General features: G+C 40.2%; 1 protein-coding gene across 6 annotated transcripts; it reads left to right on the forward strand.

Annotated features, from left to right (window-relative positions):
* Positions 1–2027: 2027 nt before the first annotated feature.
* CLK4 (CDC like kinase 4) lies at positions 2028–13252 on the forward strand. 6 transcript variants are annotated; one of them, XM_027643204.1, is made up of 14 exons: positions 2028–2151; positions 4005–4064; positions 4594–4751; positions 5779–6004; positions 7153–7243; positions 7645–7711; positions 9331–9447; positions 9551–9717; positions 9823–9917; positions 10304–10433; positions 10779–10861; positions 11363–11442; positions 12721–12808; positions 12892–13252. In XM_027643204.1, exons 2-14 carry the CDS (start codon positions 4011–4013, stop codon positions 13027–13029), a joined length of 1494 nt encoding a protein of 497 aa, XP_027499005.1. In that variant the 5' UTR covers positions 2028–2151; positions 4005–4010; the 3' UTR covers positions 13030–13252. The 6 variants fall into 6 exon arrangements, with proteins under 6 accessions (XP_027499005.1, XP_027499007.1, XP_027499008.1 ...); XM_027643206.1 differs by having other exon boundaries at positions 2029–2158; XM_027643207.1 differs by lacking the exon at positions 4005–4064 and having other exon boundaries at positions 2035–2151.
* The last annotated feature ends 566 nt before the right edge of the window (positions 13253–13818 follow it).

Below are 13818 nucleotides of genomic sequence, written 5' to 3' on the forward strand. Positions count from 1 at the left end.
AGAGAACCGAAAGACCCTAGAACCAAAATTTTCCTGCTTCAAGGTAGTCAGCTCTGATAGTCTCTTCAGCATTAGCTTTTTTTTTTTAATTAAATGTAATTTCCCCAAATTGTCCCTGAGCTGCTATACCCTGTTAAGGGCCTGTCATCTATTTATAAGGGGATATAAAAATAGCAAAGGTAAAACCCAGTAAAACCCTAGAAGAGACAGCGAGGCAAGAAAGGCAGATAGCGTGACCCTGTCACATCCCATCTTCTCTGCCCTGCCAGGGATACCAGCCACTGGCTTGTCATCAGCTCTTCAGCAAGGAACTTTCCATAAAATCCAGATATTCTTCCTAGACACTTCTCTTGGAATGAGAAATCTGTGAGAAACTGTAATTATCTGGTACAGGTGACAGGTGTCAGGTACACAGATATTTTCTGCCTGTTCATGTGTGCACACTTACTCTGTATATTTAATTTTATGCCTCTATCTTTTTTCTGCTGCTTGTAGTCTGAGAGAATTCCTCAGAGAGGGGCTGTGTCAGTGGATGCTGTGAAAACTCTTAACACTTTGCAGATGTTATCACTAGATTTATAAATAATAATCATTTAGATACTAAGTGAGAAATACTGAACCACTGGCACCAAAGCCATAATTGGCATTAACAGATCTGGTATATAACAATATTGATGAGGCAAGGAGGTTTTTTAAAAAACAGGGGGCAACAAACAGATGCTAATGCCCCACATCTTAGTTTCTCTCCTTACCAAAAAAAATAAAAATAAATAAAAAAAAAGAGAAACAGGATTTTCACTCTAGTGCAAACCAGGTTTAAATGGTTATCTTAAACTCTCTGGCAAACAAATTTTAATGAACATTTTAAAACCACAAATGCAAAAGCATGTCTTTATTTAACTACTTTTTGCTAATGTTTTGGGGGACTGACATTAAAAAGACAGCAACATGCATTCAATAAAAAGTACATTACACCTTAGATATTCTGGATTTTGCTTCAGCTGCAAAATCTTGCTGTATTAGAGGTAAAACTTGCTAAAATTATTCTAGGAAAGAGTCACTGAGTGCAGGAATTTTTCAATTTACCCATCAACCAGAGATTATGATTTTCCCCAGATAGAACATTGTGAGCTACTAAATTTGAAGCTTGCATTCCAGTTCCACTTTTCCCTGCTTTTGGGTTTGCTTTTGTTTACTTGCAAACAATCTCTTTGGGCTTATTGAATTCTCTGTCTGACTGACAACTAGAGGGGTTGGAAACATTATTTTTCCACCGTACAGTTCAGGATTAATCCCACTGTAGAGTCCATTATAAATTCAGGCCTGTGGCACTGGGTTTTGCTTTCCTTGGAGCACGGATTTTGCCTCTGCCAGGACATGACTAAGCCAGATTCACCACTGTACACGAGTTCAGGTGTGAACTAGGAATTGCACAGGAACCAGAGCAATTCCTCACAGAGGAGGGGCAGCTGGGAGTTGCAGACTTGGTTAGATAACCGATTTTATCGGTGTTTTACTGTGTCACACAGGAACAACTCAGTCTCCTGATGGGGAGCATGAAGCCGGGCCTAACTGTGGAATCTGCCCGGGCACCGGACTGCTCAAACGCTACGATTGGGAGGTTCATTAGAAGGAATTAACTGGCGATTGGGACTAACTGGTGATTTCTGCATTGCTCAAACGTTACGCTTCGGGGGTTCATTAGAAGCAGAGAATTGGCGACTGAGACTAAAGGGTGACTTCTGCACTGCTACACCCGTTTCACGAGGCACCAGCAGAGGGCAGCCCCGCAGCTCGAGGGTGGCCGCTGAACTCGGCTGTGCCGCTTGAACCCCTCCATGGATTCGGGTCGCAAACCCACGGAGGATGTGTGAAAAGCCGATGCCGAGGCACGCGGGGCTGACACCGCACCGCTCCCTCAGAGCAGCCGCCATGGCGGCGGCACCGCCTCACCGACAGAGCCGCGCGGGCGGGGCCTCCGCGCGGGGCCCCTGCCCTGCCCACCCTCACGCCGTGCGTCTGACGTCACGGCGCACAGACGCCGCGAGGCCGAGGGAGAAGGAGGAAGCAGCTTCTCCGCGCTCGTCGCCGTCGCCATTTTGTCTGTGCGCGCAGGGCGGACACGGAGCTCGCTCGCCTTCTTTTTCAGCTGTGAGTAGTGAGGGCCACCTTTCTTCCCTGTCCGCTTTTCACCTTCGCTTTTCTTCTCGCTCGTTTCTGCTTGCGGGGGGGCGAGGGAGGCGAAGCAGCGGGGAAACGCAGCGGGCGCGGGGTGGGGGGGGGAGGAGGGCGTGAGGGTGCTGGCGTTTTCTCTGCGGCGCGGGGATTGCCAGGCGCAGCGTGAGGGGATGCTGAGGCGGAGGGGACTCTTCGGCACGGGAGCCATGTGAGAGTCTGTGCGGGGGGCTGGGGCGGGCGATGCTCCGTCACCGGGCCCTCCGTGCCTGGCGCCCGCCCAGCACCGGCCCTTCCTCCCCCCGCCGGCCCCGGAGCCGTCCCGGGGGAGCCCGACGGGGAAGGGGCTCGGTGCCCGCGGGTTGGGGTTGGGGGTGTCCCCTTTAGAGACGGCGGTGTCGGACTTTGGCCATCCCCAAGGGATAAGCCTTTGACCTCCTCCGCCTGCCAAGTTTTGGAGGAGAGGCATTTAGAAATTGCTGTGTAGGCAGCTCACGGCGCGGCTTTTGTGGCCTCTGCGTGCGCGGATCGTTTGCAAACGGGCCGCGGCTCCCTTTTGAGGAACCTGATGGCACAATGCGGGAGCGAAAGCTGCCTTGCGATATGGATTAGATCCATATGCCACAGGAATGCATATGTTCGTGGCAGCTGTCAGGATTACATAAGTGAAGTTCCTCGGCGCATAAATTCAGAGGGGAGAGCACAATAGTCAGAAGTCTTAAGGTGGCTCCCGCTGTAAAATGGACTCAGACCGATTCTGACCATTTCTTCCTCGTTCGCGTTTCCTTTGCTCCTTTAGGGACAGAATTTGCAGCTCGTATCTTAATTCCATTAATGCCATAAGCATTTGAGTGTAGTTAAGCAGCAGTTAATCTTCAACAAAACCGTTTCTCCAGTTTTTGGTGTCAGATGTCCGTCCTTCCACCTCCAAGCCGTGCTCTGCAGGACCCTTTAATGGTGATTTTATTGCCCTACAGAGCCCTAGTGTAGCCTGCCTTCTACCAAATGGGGAAGGAATGAAAAAGCAAGCAGTCATAAGTAAAATTTTCGCTTCACCTGTAACTCAGTGTTCGTGCACGTCAGAAGTTGAGTAACTGAAACCTGAGTGCGCTTCAGAACCTGAGTTACATAAGGTGAAAATAGGGGAAAATGGCTTTGGAGCTGTGTAAGGAGAGAAGAAATTCAAGCGTGTAAATGAAGCACCAAGTCGGTTTTAATTTTTCAGGTATTTTGGTTTGTCATTTGCCACATTATTATTTTTAATTTTTGTTAACGTTTCATAAGTGAATAAGATTTTTTGAGACTTAGATCATGACTGACCCAAGGCGTTTGCCAGTCACTCATTTTTGCAGAGTTTGTCACTCTGTTTACATTGTACTGGTAGTTTGAAAACCTATTTCTGTAAAAAGTATTGGTGCAGGTGGTTTTTTTAAACTACCAACCTCTCACAAATCTTGTAAAAGTATCAGAAAACTTCTTTTTTCAGAATAGATATTTTCATTTACATGTTCTAGGACTTTCCTTTTTAATGCCTCCTCTTTTGTATAGAGGCAACCAACATTGTTCTGTGTAGATTTACACAGATTGGCACAATTCACACATGATTTACAACCATTTTTTCTATTGTACTGCTGCCTTTGTGTCTAAACTGCTGTTCTCAGTGTCACTATTTACTATGGAAACTTTTTCTTTGGAATATACTGGAATAGATAGGTAAGGTTATTTTGCTTCCAAAAACCTCCTGCCAAAGATCAGTAAACAGATAATAATTGGTTTTGTTATGTTCCTTATTTCTACCGTTGTTTTACTTTACTTTTTTTTTTTTTCAGTTGTGCATGTACCTGTTTGAACAAAGAATTCCTCCACCTAACATCCAGCAAGAGCAGCTGGTGGGTTTTGTCTTTGGCACATCAGCTGAACTGTAAAACACCCGCAGACCTGAATGCTGATAGGGTTCAAAAATTGTGGCTTGGCTTTGGGATCTGTGAAGAGTTTTGTGAGAGAAGTTTTTAGACTGATTTTTATATACTTGATTTTCACATAATAACTTATGCACCATATAGCATGAAAAGCTAAATCCAGAGAGGGTGTTGGGAGATGAAGGATTTTTTTCCAACAGGAGGCTCTTTAAGGAAGTGATTCTCTTTAGTCACTTGAGAGTTTATTTAGAACGGGCTTTAATGACATGTTTGAAGCTATTAAGTGAAGATGAGTTGGCCTATTTAATGTTGATTTGTGTTTCATAACAGCGTCAGTGTTGGGCTGACAGAGCTGTGTCTGCTGCCAAACTGAAATAATGGAGGGGGGGAGGCTGAGGAACAAGAGTTATTTGAGGAAACGATTCTGTCCTATTTGATCAGCCTGCAGTAGCTGACTTGCATCTACATGTGTGTTTGTTGATCTGTTTTGGTTTTGCAGTGGGAGATGAGGCATTCAAAGCAGTCCCATTGTCCTGAGTGGGATGACAGGAGGAGCTGGGATCAGAGGAAGCACAGTAGCAGCCGCAAACGCAGAAAGAGGTCCCAGAGCAGCGGCCAAGAAAGCAAGCACTATAAACCCAGTCGCATTTCAGAAAGGTATAAGACTCTGAATTGAGTAGTGCAAATGTTTCTTGCTGTGCCTAAAATAAATATGTTTTCAGGATAAGAGTTTTTGAGTGCTCAGAATCGTCAGTTCCTTATGGTTTGGCTCACTTGAGACGAGCTTAATGGGTAGTTGTTAACATAGTACCTGACCCATTAAATAGAAGTTCTTTAATAAAAACAAGCAAATGTTACTAGTTTGTTTCAGTTAAATATTGGTATTGAATACAATCAATGTTAAGTTTCAAGTAAAAAGGATGGATTTTAATTTACTTAATGTGAACAAGAGGAAGAGAACATTTGTTTAATCATTAAATACAATGGTAAGTATGAATTTCTCTTAACTAATTTAGAGGTGGTTGGTGTTTTCTCCCTCGCTGCTTTCACTGGAAAGATGTACTGTTCTGTTTTTTTCCCTTGAGAAGAAGATGCAATGGAATTGTTTTAAGAGCTCATACTCATTCTTATAAAATGCTGGAAGGGTAGGTGTACAGCAGTAAGGGGACTCTGTGCCTCAGCAGCTTTCTTAAAGGTCTGTTTCCTGTGCAGAAGAATCCATGTTCCAGATGATCTCTGAGTTTTTAATGTTCACTGCAGAGCACTAAGAATGATGCTACATTTCTCAGTCTCTAGGGTTTATTTTTCTTTAACACTTTGAGCTTTGAAAGTGTAGAAAGGGATGTTTCCATATTGAAAGTGTCTAATTGTGAGACGTGTAAGATTGTAATGGAGTTGGTCAGTATATTTTAGGAAGTTTTTCTCCTTTTTCAGTCTGAGTTTCTTACTTAGAGTGCAAACTGTGGACAGATCATATATTGTTCCTGTGGACGCCTGCTATGTATTTGAGACTGACAATGTTGTTAAATTCCTAATAAAGTAACATCAAAAGCTCCACTGGTTTTGGGGAGGGAGTCAAATTTTGCTGTAAAGACAGATACTGTGTAACTCAGCTCAAGTCACTTATCTTGTTGGAAGCTCAAGTTTTTGAAGTGGAGAACATTCACTTAAAATATATTTTCAGTCATTATTTGGACGATAGAGCCATAAATGAAAGAGACCATCATGACCGGAGATATGTTGAGGAGTACAGGAATGACTTCTGTGAAGTGTATGACCACAGGCATTATCACAGAGACTATGAAAAGAGTCACCATCACCACTATAGCAAATCCTCTGGTCGGAGCAGGAAAAGTAGTCATAAAAGGAAGCATAAGAGACATCATTGCTCCAGTCACCAATCGCATTCGGTATGAGTAATTTTTAACTTTATTATTAATGAATTAGTGGTAATAGACTTCTTAAGTGAGTGCTAGAGCTTCAGTTCCTGATCCACAGTACGTTAAGAAATGTGTTAGTAAAAAAGGAGTTGCATTTGAGTCCCTTTGTGGAGCATGTGAATACGTTCTTAGCTGAGATTTTTGTATCACTGTTGGGTGGGGGGTGGGGTTGTTATCAGTACAAGTTGGACACTGGGAATGTAGGTGGTTGGTAGTCAAAATCGCTGGGATTGATCTGAAAAATGTTGTCTTGAAATTGAAGACAGGTAGCTGTCCTATTGTAAAGTAAGGTTGGCAGTTTTACAGCACAGTGAACTGTGCTTTTTCAGGTAGCCTGAGATGCCATCCATCCTGTTACTCAGAGTTATTGACATGACATGCCTTTTTAACGTAGGCTTAATTGGAAGTATGAATGTGCATGTCTGGTAAATTGATAAGAACAATTCTGCACCTAATTCCAAAAAGCCTTTGATAAGGTGTGAGCCCAGCTATGGCACCTAATGTCTTAGATGGGAGAATTTTGCTGCTTGCCTTCTTTGAAGGCTTGCCCTCTGAATTTCTCATGATTGGCATGATGCCCACTGATGCATCTGCAGCTCCAGGTGTTTTATGTCACTTTTGTGCAGTAAAAACAGCAAGTTGTATTAGATTATACCATGCAAATTAAGGACTTGAGAGTAATTTTTCTTCTCTCTCTAAACATGAGGGAAGTAAAATCAAGAACAGAAACATTTCACCTGACTGAGAGCTTAGATATGCAAATAAATACTGTTTTTCACTAGTTGTTAGCAAAGGATTAGAAATAGCAATGTTGCAGTCTTAATCTGTCTTCAATTAAGCCACTGTTTGAGAGACAAAATTGTGTTGTTTTTTTTCTGTTGCTTGTATCACTTTTAAGTATTTATCTGAAAATCTGTTCCTTGCCATGTTTTTCTTCTGTAACATAAACTGTGCCCTGTGAATTTCTGGGGACTGAATTTGAAATTGCTCCTGCCAACTGTTCGTGGCCTGGTGTGTAACTGAATGCCTGAATATCTCCCCGCTGAATGAATTGCGTATTCTGCCCTGAATTCACTCTGATATATTGATTGGCTGGACGATCTTGGTGCCGTTCCCAGAAGAGTCACCGAAGGAAAAGATCCAGGAGTGTAGAGGATGATGAGGAGGGTCACCTGATCTGTGAAAGTGGAGACGTTCTAAGAGCAAGATGTATAGAACATTTTTCAACACTTTTAAAAAACTTTTCAGAAAAAAAAAAATCTGTTTAGAATAGTATGTCAGAGGAGGGGGGCTAAAGAAATCTTCATTGCTCTTTTTGTTCTGTTTTTTTTGTGCTTTTTTGTTTTTTTGCATATCTTCTTTTCTGTAGAATTTAAATACTGTGTTCAAGAAGTTCCAATTAGTAAATGAACTTGAATCTTGAGATTAGAACAAGAGATAGTTTTTTGGCTAACTGTTTTCATGACACCTGTCCAATAAAGTAATGCATTCAGATGCTGAAATTTAAAGTAATTATGCTTTTATAATGGCACATTTTTAAATCTACATTAATAATATTCATTCTTCTTTTAAGTAGTTGTATAGTTCTAACTTATCTTTGTTCTTTTTAGATGAAATTGTTGCGACTTTAGGAGAAGGAGCTTTTGGAAAAGTAGTGGAGTGCATAGATCATGATATGTAAGTGTTGTTTATTTTTTTAAGTGGTCTCTTACTTAGATCAGAAATTAAATGGCACTTCTCAGATCAGAAATTAAATTTTTCTTTAAAAGAAAGCAATTCAAATGAAGTGATGCAGTATATTTAAGAAAAGCAATTATACTGGTTTTGAAAACTAAGCTTGTTACTGGTTTAAAATTGTTAAGGACTTTTAGGTGATACTCCATGTCTCTGGTTGTTTTTAAGGTGCTTTAGTCATCTCTGCCTGTATAAATGTATTTTGTTTCTTCTATTGCTCTGTGAACTCCCTTGGATAGTATTGACTTAATACAAGATGCTATCTAGAGAAATACTTTGGATTTTCCTCTTAAGTTTTTGAGAATCTGTCTCTAACAAACTTCCTTGACTGCATTTGTCTTGGGAAACATCTGTTTGGAGAGGGTTTTCTGTACAAACTGTCTGATCACAGGGTGCAAACTACTAAGTAGAAGTCATGTGCCCTTTTTAATGACCAAGAAGTATGTTTTGCTTCATTACATTTTTCTGTTGATTCTGTAAGTGCTGCTGCCACAACTAGAGAAGGTGAGAATAGGTAAAGAGTGCAGAATTAGTTTGGGAGACTGACTTTCAGAAGATGTTGCAGTGAGATACTGAGTAGATTTAGTTTTTAATGAAAGCAGTTGCTTGGAATTGGTTGAGCTGTAAATTGCTTTCCTCAGTCTCCATAATCAGAATTATCCTTTAAAAGTTTTTTTGAATAAACAGTAATCTAGTATCCAGTCCTTTTTTTTTTTTTTTTTTATGGAATGGTTGCTTCCATGTGATGGCATGTCTGGTGAAGGAGAAGAAAATTGCTGTATTTCCAGTAGTTCTGTATGTTCTAACAGTTGTTAAGCTGTTTTAACTGTGTGTTTTATGTCTGCAGTTCTGTGAGGTGGTTTTAATATGTTTTCCTCTGTGTTTGATTTGTTTGTTCAACCATTTCACAAGTTGGGTGTGTTGTGGAGCTTGAGATCATGGTGTGAGGGCAGACAATATTCTGAAGTCGTTACAGTCTAAAGAGCTCTACAGAGACAATTAAAACTTGTCTGAGAGTGAACGGCACAGAACGACCTGTGTCTGTCTGTGTTCCATTTAACTAAGAACCTTGCAGTTGGAATTCTTACAGTCAATGCAGGGCAGCTCTCACTGCTACGAAATACTCATGACCCAAACTTCAGAAGTTACTCAACTGCCCTGATTTCATGGGAGCACTGGGAAAGAACCAGAACAAGTTGTGCGAGTTGCAGGAGAAAAAGTCATACTTTTGCTCAAATGAGAACTTTTTGAATATTTTTCATCGTTTTGCAGGTGGATTCCTGATGTTTGTTCTGCTTTAGATGAGATAAGAACACTGAGAAGTAGTTAGTGTAGAATATACAATGAGTATTTGAGAAAGGAAAGCTCAGTATTTCGTTTATTTTTCATAAAACCTGCTCTGGTTGAGTGCAGCGTGCTTAAGTCAAATTCCCCTAATCCAGTTCATAATTCTCCATGACCTTTAATCTTCCTGTGTTTCTCTTATTAAAATCAAGCTGCTTTGGGGTCGTGGGTATTTAACAATAATTGATCCAGTTTGTGATGCTTTATTTCTCTTAAAGGAGAGGAATGCATGTAGCAGTTAAAATTGTGAAAAATGTTGGTCGATACCGGGAAGCAGCCCGTTCAGAAATACAGGTGTTGGAACACTTGAACAACATGGATCCAAGCAGCAATTTGTAAGTATAAAATTAGTCAATTTACCAAGGATTTGAGGAAGGTAATCATTCAATGAATGGAGTTTTCATTGGTTTTTTCCTTTTTTTTGTTTTCTCTTTTAAGCCGCTGTGTCCAGATGCTGGAATGGTTTGATCATCATGGCCATGTTTGCATTGTTTTTGAGCTACTGGGGCTTAGTACTTATGACTTTATTAAGGAAAACAGCTTTCTGCCATTTCATATTAATGACATTAGAAACATGGCTTATCAAATTTGCCAGTCCATAAACTGTAAGTGAATTTCAATACTCTTATCAAATATGTGGGTGTTTTTTGGTTTTTCCTTTTGGAAATTATTGTATAAATTATGGAATTCTGTTCTTTTTTTCCTTCTAGTTCTACACCATAATAAGCTAACTCACACAGACTTAAAGCCTGAAAATATCTTGTTTGTGGAGTCTGATTACATAGTGAAGTACAATGCCAAGATGGTAAGTTTGTTCTTTGTTTCTCCCAACTTGAATTGTGCTGTTTCTGTCTTCATTGGAACTTCTCTTTAAAAAAAAATAGGATGGAGGTAACAAGTAACTGAAGTTAACTTGAAAGTTAAGGAAAGAGGAAAAGAACTCTTGTTGCTGTGGGAAAGGTCTTTACTCAGCTGTTTTGGGTATTGAGGTTAAATGACTGTTACCCACTCTTCTTTCTTGGATCATTGAACTGAATAGGAATTGATGTAGTTGGAAGAAGTGGTTTTTTACACGGGTTTAATTTTTAGCATTTTATGATAGCTAGTACTTTGAAGATAATGTGATGAATACCTTTTGCCTGAGCATGCTTTTGGAAAATACTAACAGAAAGCATTTTGGTTTTGTTGCAGAAGCGAGATGAGCGCACTTTAAAAAACACTGACATCAAAGTCGTTGATTTTGGAAGTGCAACTTTTGATGATGAGCATCACAGCACATTAGTGTCTACAAGACATTATAGAGCACCTGAGGTTATTTTAGGTCAGTAAAGAATCTTAAACCTTCTGACAGTTCATTGCAGTTCATTCAGATGTCCTTGCTTCATAGACTGGGGGAATTGCTGCTCATGGTTCTGATAACCAGTCATGGAACCATCACCATAACAGATGGTGGTGTTACAATTCTTGAGAGTAAACAGTAGAAGAAATATGCTAAAAACAGAAGTCCAAACATGTTCCTTTCCCACTCTCTCCCACCAAGGTCTGGGGAGTCATGGAGGGGTAAGATCAGCATCACTAAATGTGTGGAAACTGGGCATGTGTTTTGTGGGTTACAGGTATTGAGAATGTATTAAAGAGTAAACCATGAACTTTGCCTGTTTTGCAGCACTGGGGTGGTCACAGCCATGTGATGTGTGGAGTATTGGTTGTATTCTGATTGAGTATTACCTGGGATTTACAGTGTTTCAGGTGGGTACATAAAGTTAAATACAATGTGTTTGTTATAGGCTACTGATTCTGATGTCTTAATGATTGATGTACTTAACTGTTAGTGTAAAAGACATAACCAACCTCACAGGCTTCTCAAGGATTATATAAATGAGATTGTAAAGCCAGCATGCATATAAAAATAAGATGTTTAAATATCTCCTTCAGAGTGTCTAAGATGGTCTATTCTGGCATTTTGGTTGAAGAAACCTGTGGAGAAGCTCTCATACTGCTGGAATTAAGAGTAAAGAAAACACTTTTACAAAACTTGGTTTATGAACTCTGTTGTTTGAGGGCCATCTTAGCTGTGGAAAGTGTTGTATAATCTGCATTGCACAATCTGTTTTTAATAATTTGAGGTGGTAACATGTAAAGATTCTGGGAGAGTACTCTGGCAAACATCTTGTTTGTAGTTGAACATTGTTACCAAGTGGCTAAGAGGAGAAAAATGTTCTAAGTGCATTCATTGCTTTGTTCACACAGACACATGATAGTAAAGAACACCTGGCAATGATGGAAAGAATCCTGGGGCCTCTGCCCACTCACATGATCAAGAAATCCAGGTATGTTCACTATACAAGTGGTAAATTGCCTCATATTTTCCTATTACAAGAGAAATTGGAAAGTTGCCCTTGTTAGCTGTGAGCTGCTAACAATGGGACTCACAGGCTTTTTGTTACCTCTTAGTTTGTTGCAAGAAGTGGTGTCAGATGGAGATTAATTAAATAGTTGACAGTCCTTTTTTCTGGTCTTAGTGTGAATTGTCAGGCTCTCAAGCTGTAACTGAGTATGAATGTTCTTAGGTCTTTAAAAGCCAAGTTTGGAATGGTCACCAGAACAGTATTAGACACTGATTTTTGTATAAAGTCTGAGAATAAAGAACCTGCTATCAGAATATTTATATTGAGAGGAAGAAGAGGGTCCTGTCTTACTAATGCAGCTGCCATCCTCTTCCACTGGCCCTTCTTACCTCTCAGACATGTGCTTCAGTGATCTTTTTCTCTTCCTCAAAGACAACTCATGCAGCAGAAGTTTCCCACTTCCCTTGCAAGGAGGAGCAGCTGGCACAGGGTTTCTCTCCTAACCCCCTATGTCAAAAATTTCGAGGATGGGATTTGATGGTCCATTTTCTTTCTGAAATAAACTGTCCTCTTGCCAGCTAATGTAGATAATACTGTAACTTGTAGTCGAATTCCAGTCATTCTGGGTTGGATGATGTATCGAGTTCGTTACAGTTGTCCAGCTGATTATAGAGCATTTGGAAACCCAGAAAAAAAAAAACTTAGAAAGCAGCAATTGCAATAGTTTAAGGTAGTACTAAAAAAATAAAATGCTACTTGTGCAGCACTGCTAATGCAGTGCTGAGTTGTGGATTTGTCAGAACTTGCACTGGTAGTCTCATGTATTTATACTTCTTAAAGGCATTTGGGAATATCTGATTTTGTTAAATAGTTGCTAATGGCTTAAACTCTGCAGATTTTATAGGAAATGTTTTTTAAATGCTGATAGACAAAAGCTGTCTTTTTGTTACTGGCAGATGAGACCAAGTAATTCTCTTGAAATACCTGAGATCATCCATCTCTTTAAATGTCAGTAATGGAAAATATGTTTTCAGTGCCTGCTTTGTTGGTTGGAATACTGAAGGACCTGTTTTCTAATTATTCTGACAATGGTAACAGAAAAGCAACAGGTCTCTGTGAATAAATTTGCACTAGAAGAAATGTTAACTCCCAAATGCAGAGATAGACACAGGCACACCTTATGGTGTTTTAAGACTTGGAAAAGCATCTCCCTGCTTTGTGCACTGGCACTGTCTTAATGTGATTTTCCTTGTCCTGCAGGAAGCATTATTTCCACCATGACCAGTTGGACTGGGATGAGCACAGCTCTGCAGGCCGCTATGTCAGGAGGCGCTGTAAGCCTTTGAAGGTAGGAGACAACACTTTTATTGCTCTGTTAGTCTTGCAGTTGTGAAACAACTCTCTAAAATACCTCCTGTTCTTTTCTTTCAGGAATTCATGCATTGCCAGGACACAGATCATCAAAGTCTGTTTGACCTTGTTCGCAGGATGCTGGAATATGACCCAGCCAAAAGAATTACTCTTGATGAAGCCTTGCAGCATCCTTTCTTTGAACCATTAAATAAATAAATTCAAAGATCTTTTATGCTTCTTCCAGGAGATTTCCTAGACTGTGTCAGTCAGTCAGCAGAGGTTGCATGAAACTTTTGTAAGCTTTAAATTATTTTGTACAGTTAAGTCTGTAAATAATTACATATGTTTTGTATAACTGTTATGTTTACCTTGTTCAGCAGTTGTAGTCTTATCGGTATCAAAGTGAAAAATAAAAAGTAATTTTCATTTTTGAAAGCTGTTTTCTGTCTGAACCTGTGCCACTCTCCTTTTATGGATGAGGCTGGTTGACCACCTGCCTGTAAGTGAGGAGTCTAAGCTGGCTGAAGAAGATCTAGAAACATTCAAAAAAAAAAAAAAAAAAAAGCTTTGTTTCATTAGTCATAAGAAAAGATTTGAAGGATTAGGGCCACCTAGTTACAATGTGAAACTAGTTTTTGCCATTCTGAAATGTGGTTGGAAGTGGTGTATATCCTAAGTAGGTATTTTTTGCAAGTCACCTTTTCCCGGGTTTTCTGTTAGTCAGCTGGCTAGTTAGTCCTTGGCAACTTGTCTGATGCTTTCAGTGTTAAGTATTCATAGATAATCTTTTTAGTTGAGGTTTGAGAAGTAGCATTTCCTATTTTAAATATTGTTCTGAGTCATTAAAGATGAAGATTTTTGTGATAAGGTTTTTAGGAGGGCTGTACTGCTGCAGAGGAATACAGTGTGCCAGAGAATTGTGGCATATTTAAGCCCTTGCCCTAGTAAGGAGATCATTCTGAAGTCTTCAAATACATATTTCTGTGGAGCTTGATTTCTAATTCC

Source organism: Corapipo altera, unplaced genomic scaffold (genome assembly GCF_003945725.1).
Source record: "Corapipo altera isolate COAL_440 unplaced genomic scaffold, ASM394572v1 75, whole genome shotgun sequence".
NCBI lineage: Eukaryota > Metazoa > Chordata > Aves > Passeriformes > Pipridae > Corapipo > Corapipo altera.

Bases quoted from the DNA above. Each gene is read 5' to 3' on its own strand.
- CLK4 (XM_027643204.1), top strand. From the start codon at position 4,011: ATGTACCTGTTTGAACAAAGAATTCCTCCACCTAACATCCAGCAAGAG. The intron at 7,712-9,330 runs GTAAGTGTTGTT...TTTCTCTTAAAG, and splicing joins GAGTGCATAGATCATGATAT to GAGAGGAATGCATGTAGCAG. The intron at 9,448-9,550 runs GTAAGTATAAAA...TTCTCTTTTAAG, and splicing joins ATGGATCCAAGCAGCAATTT to CCGCTGTGTCCAGATGCTGG.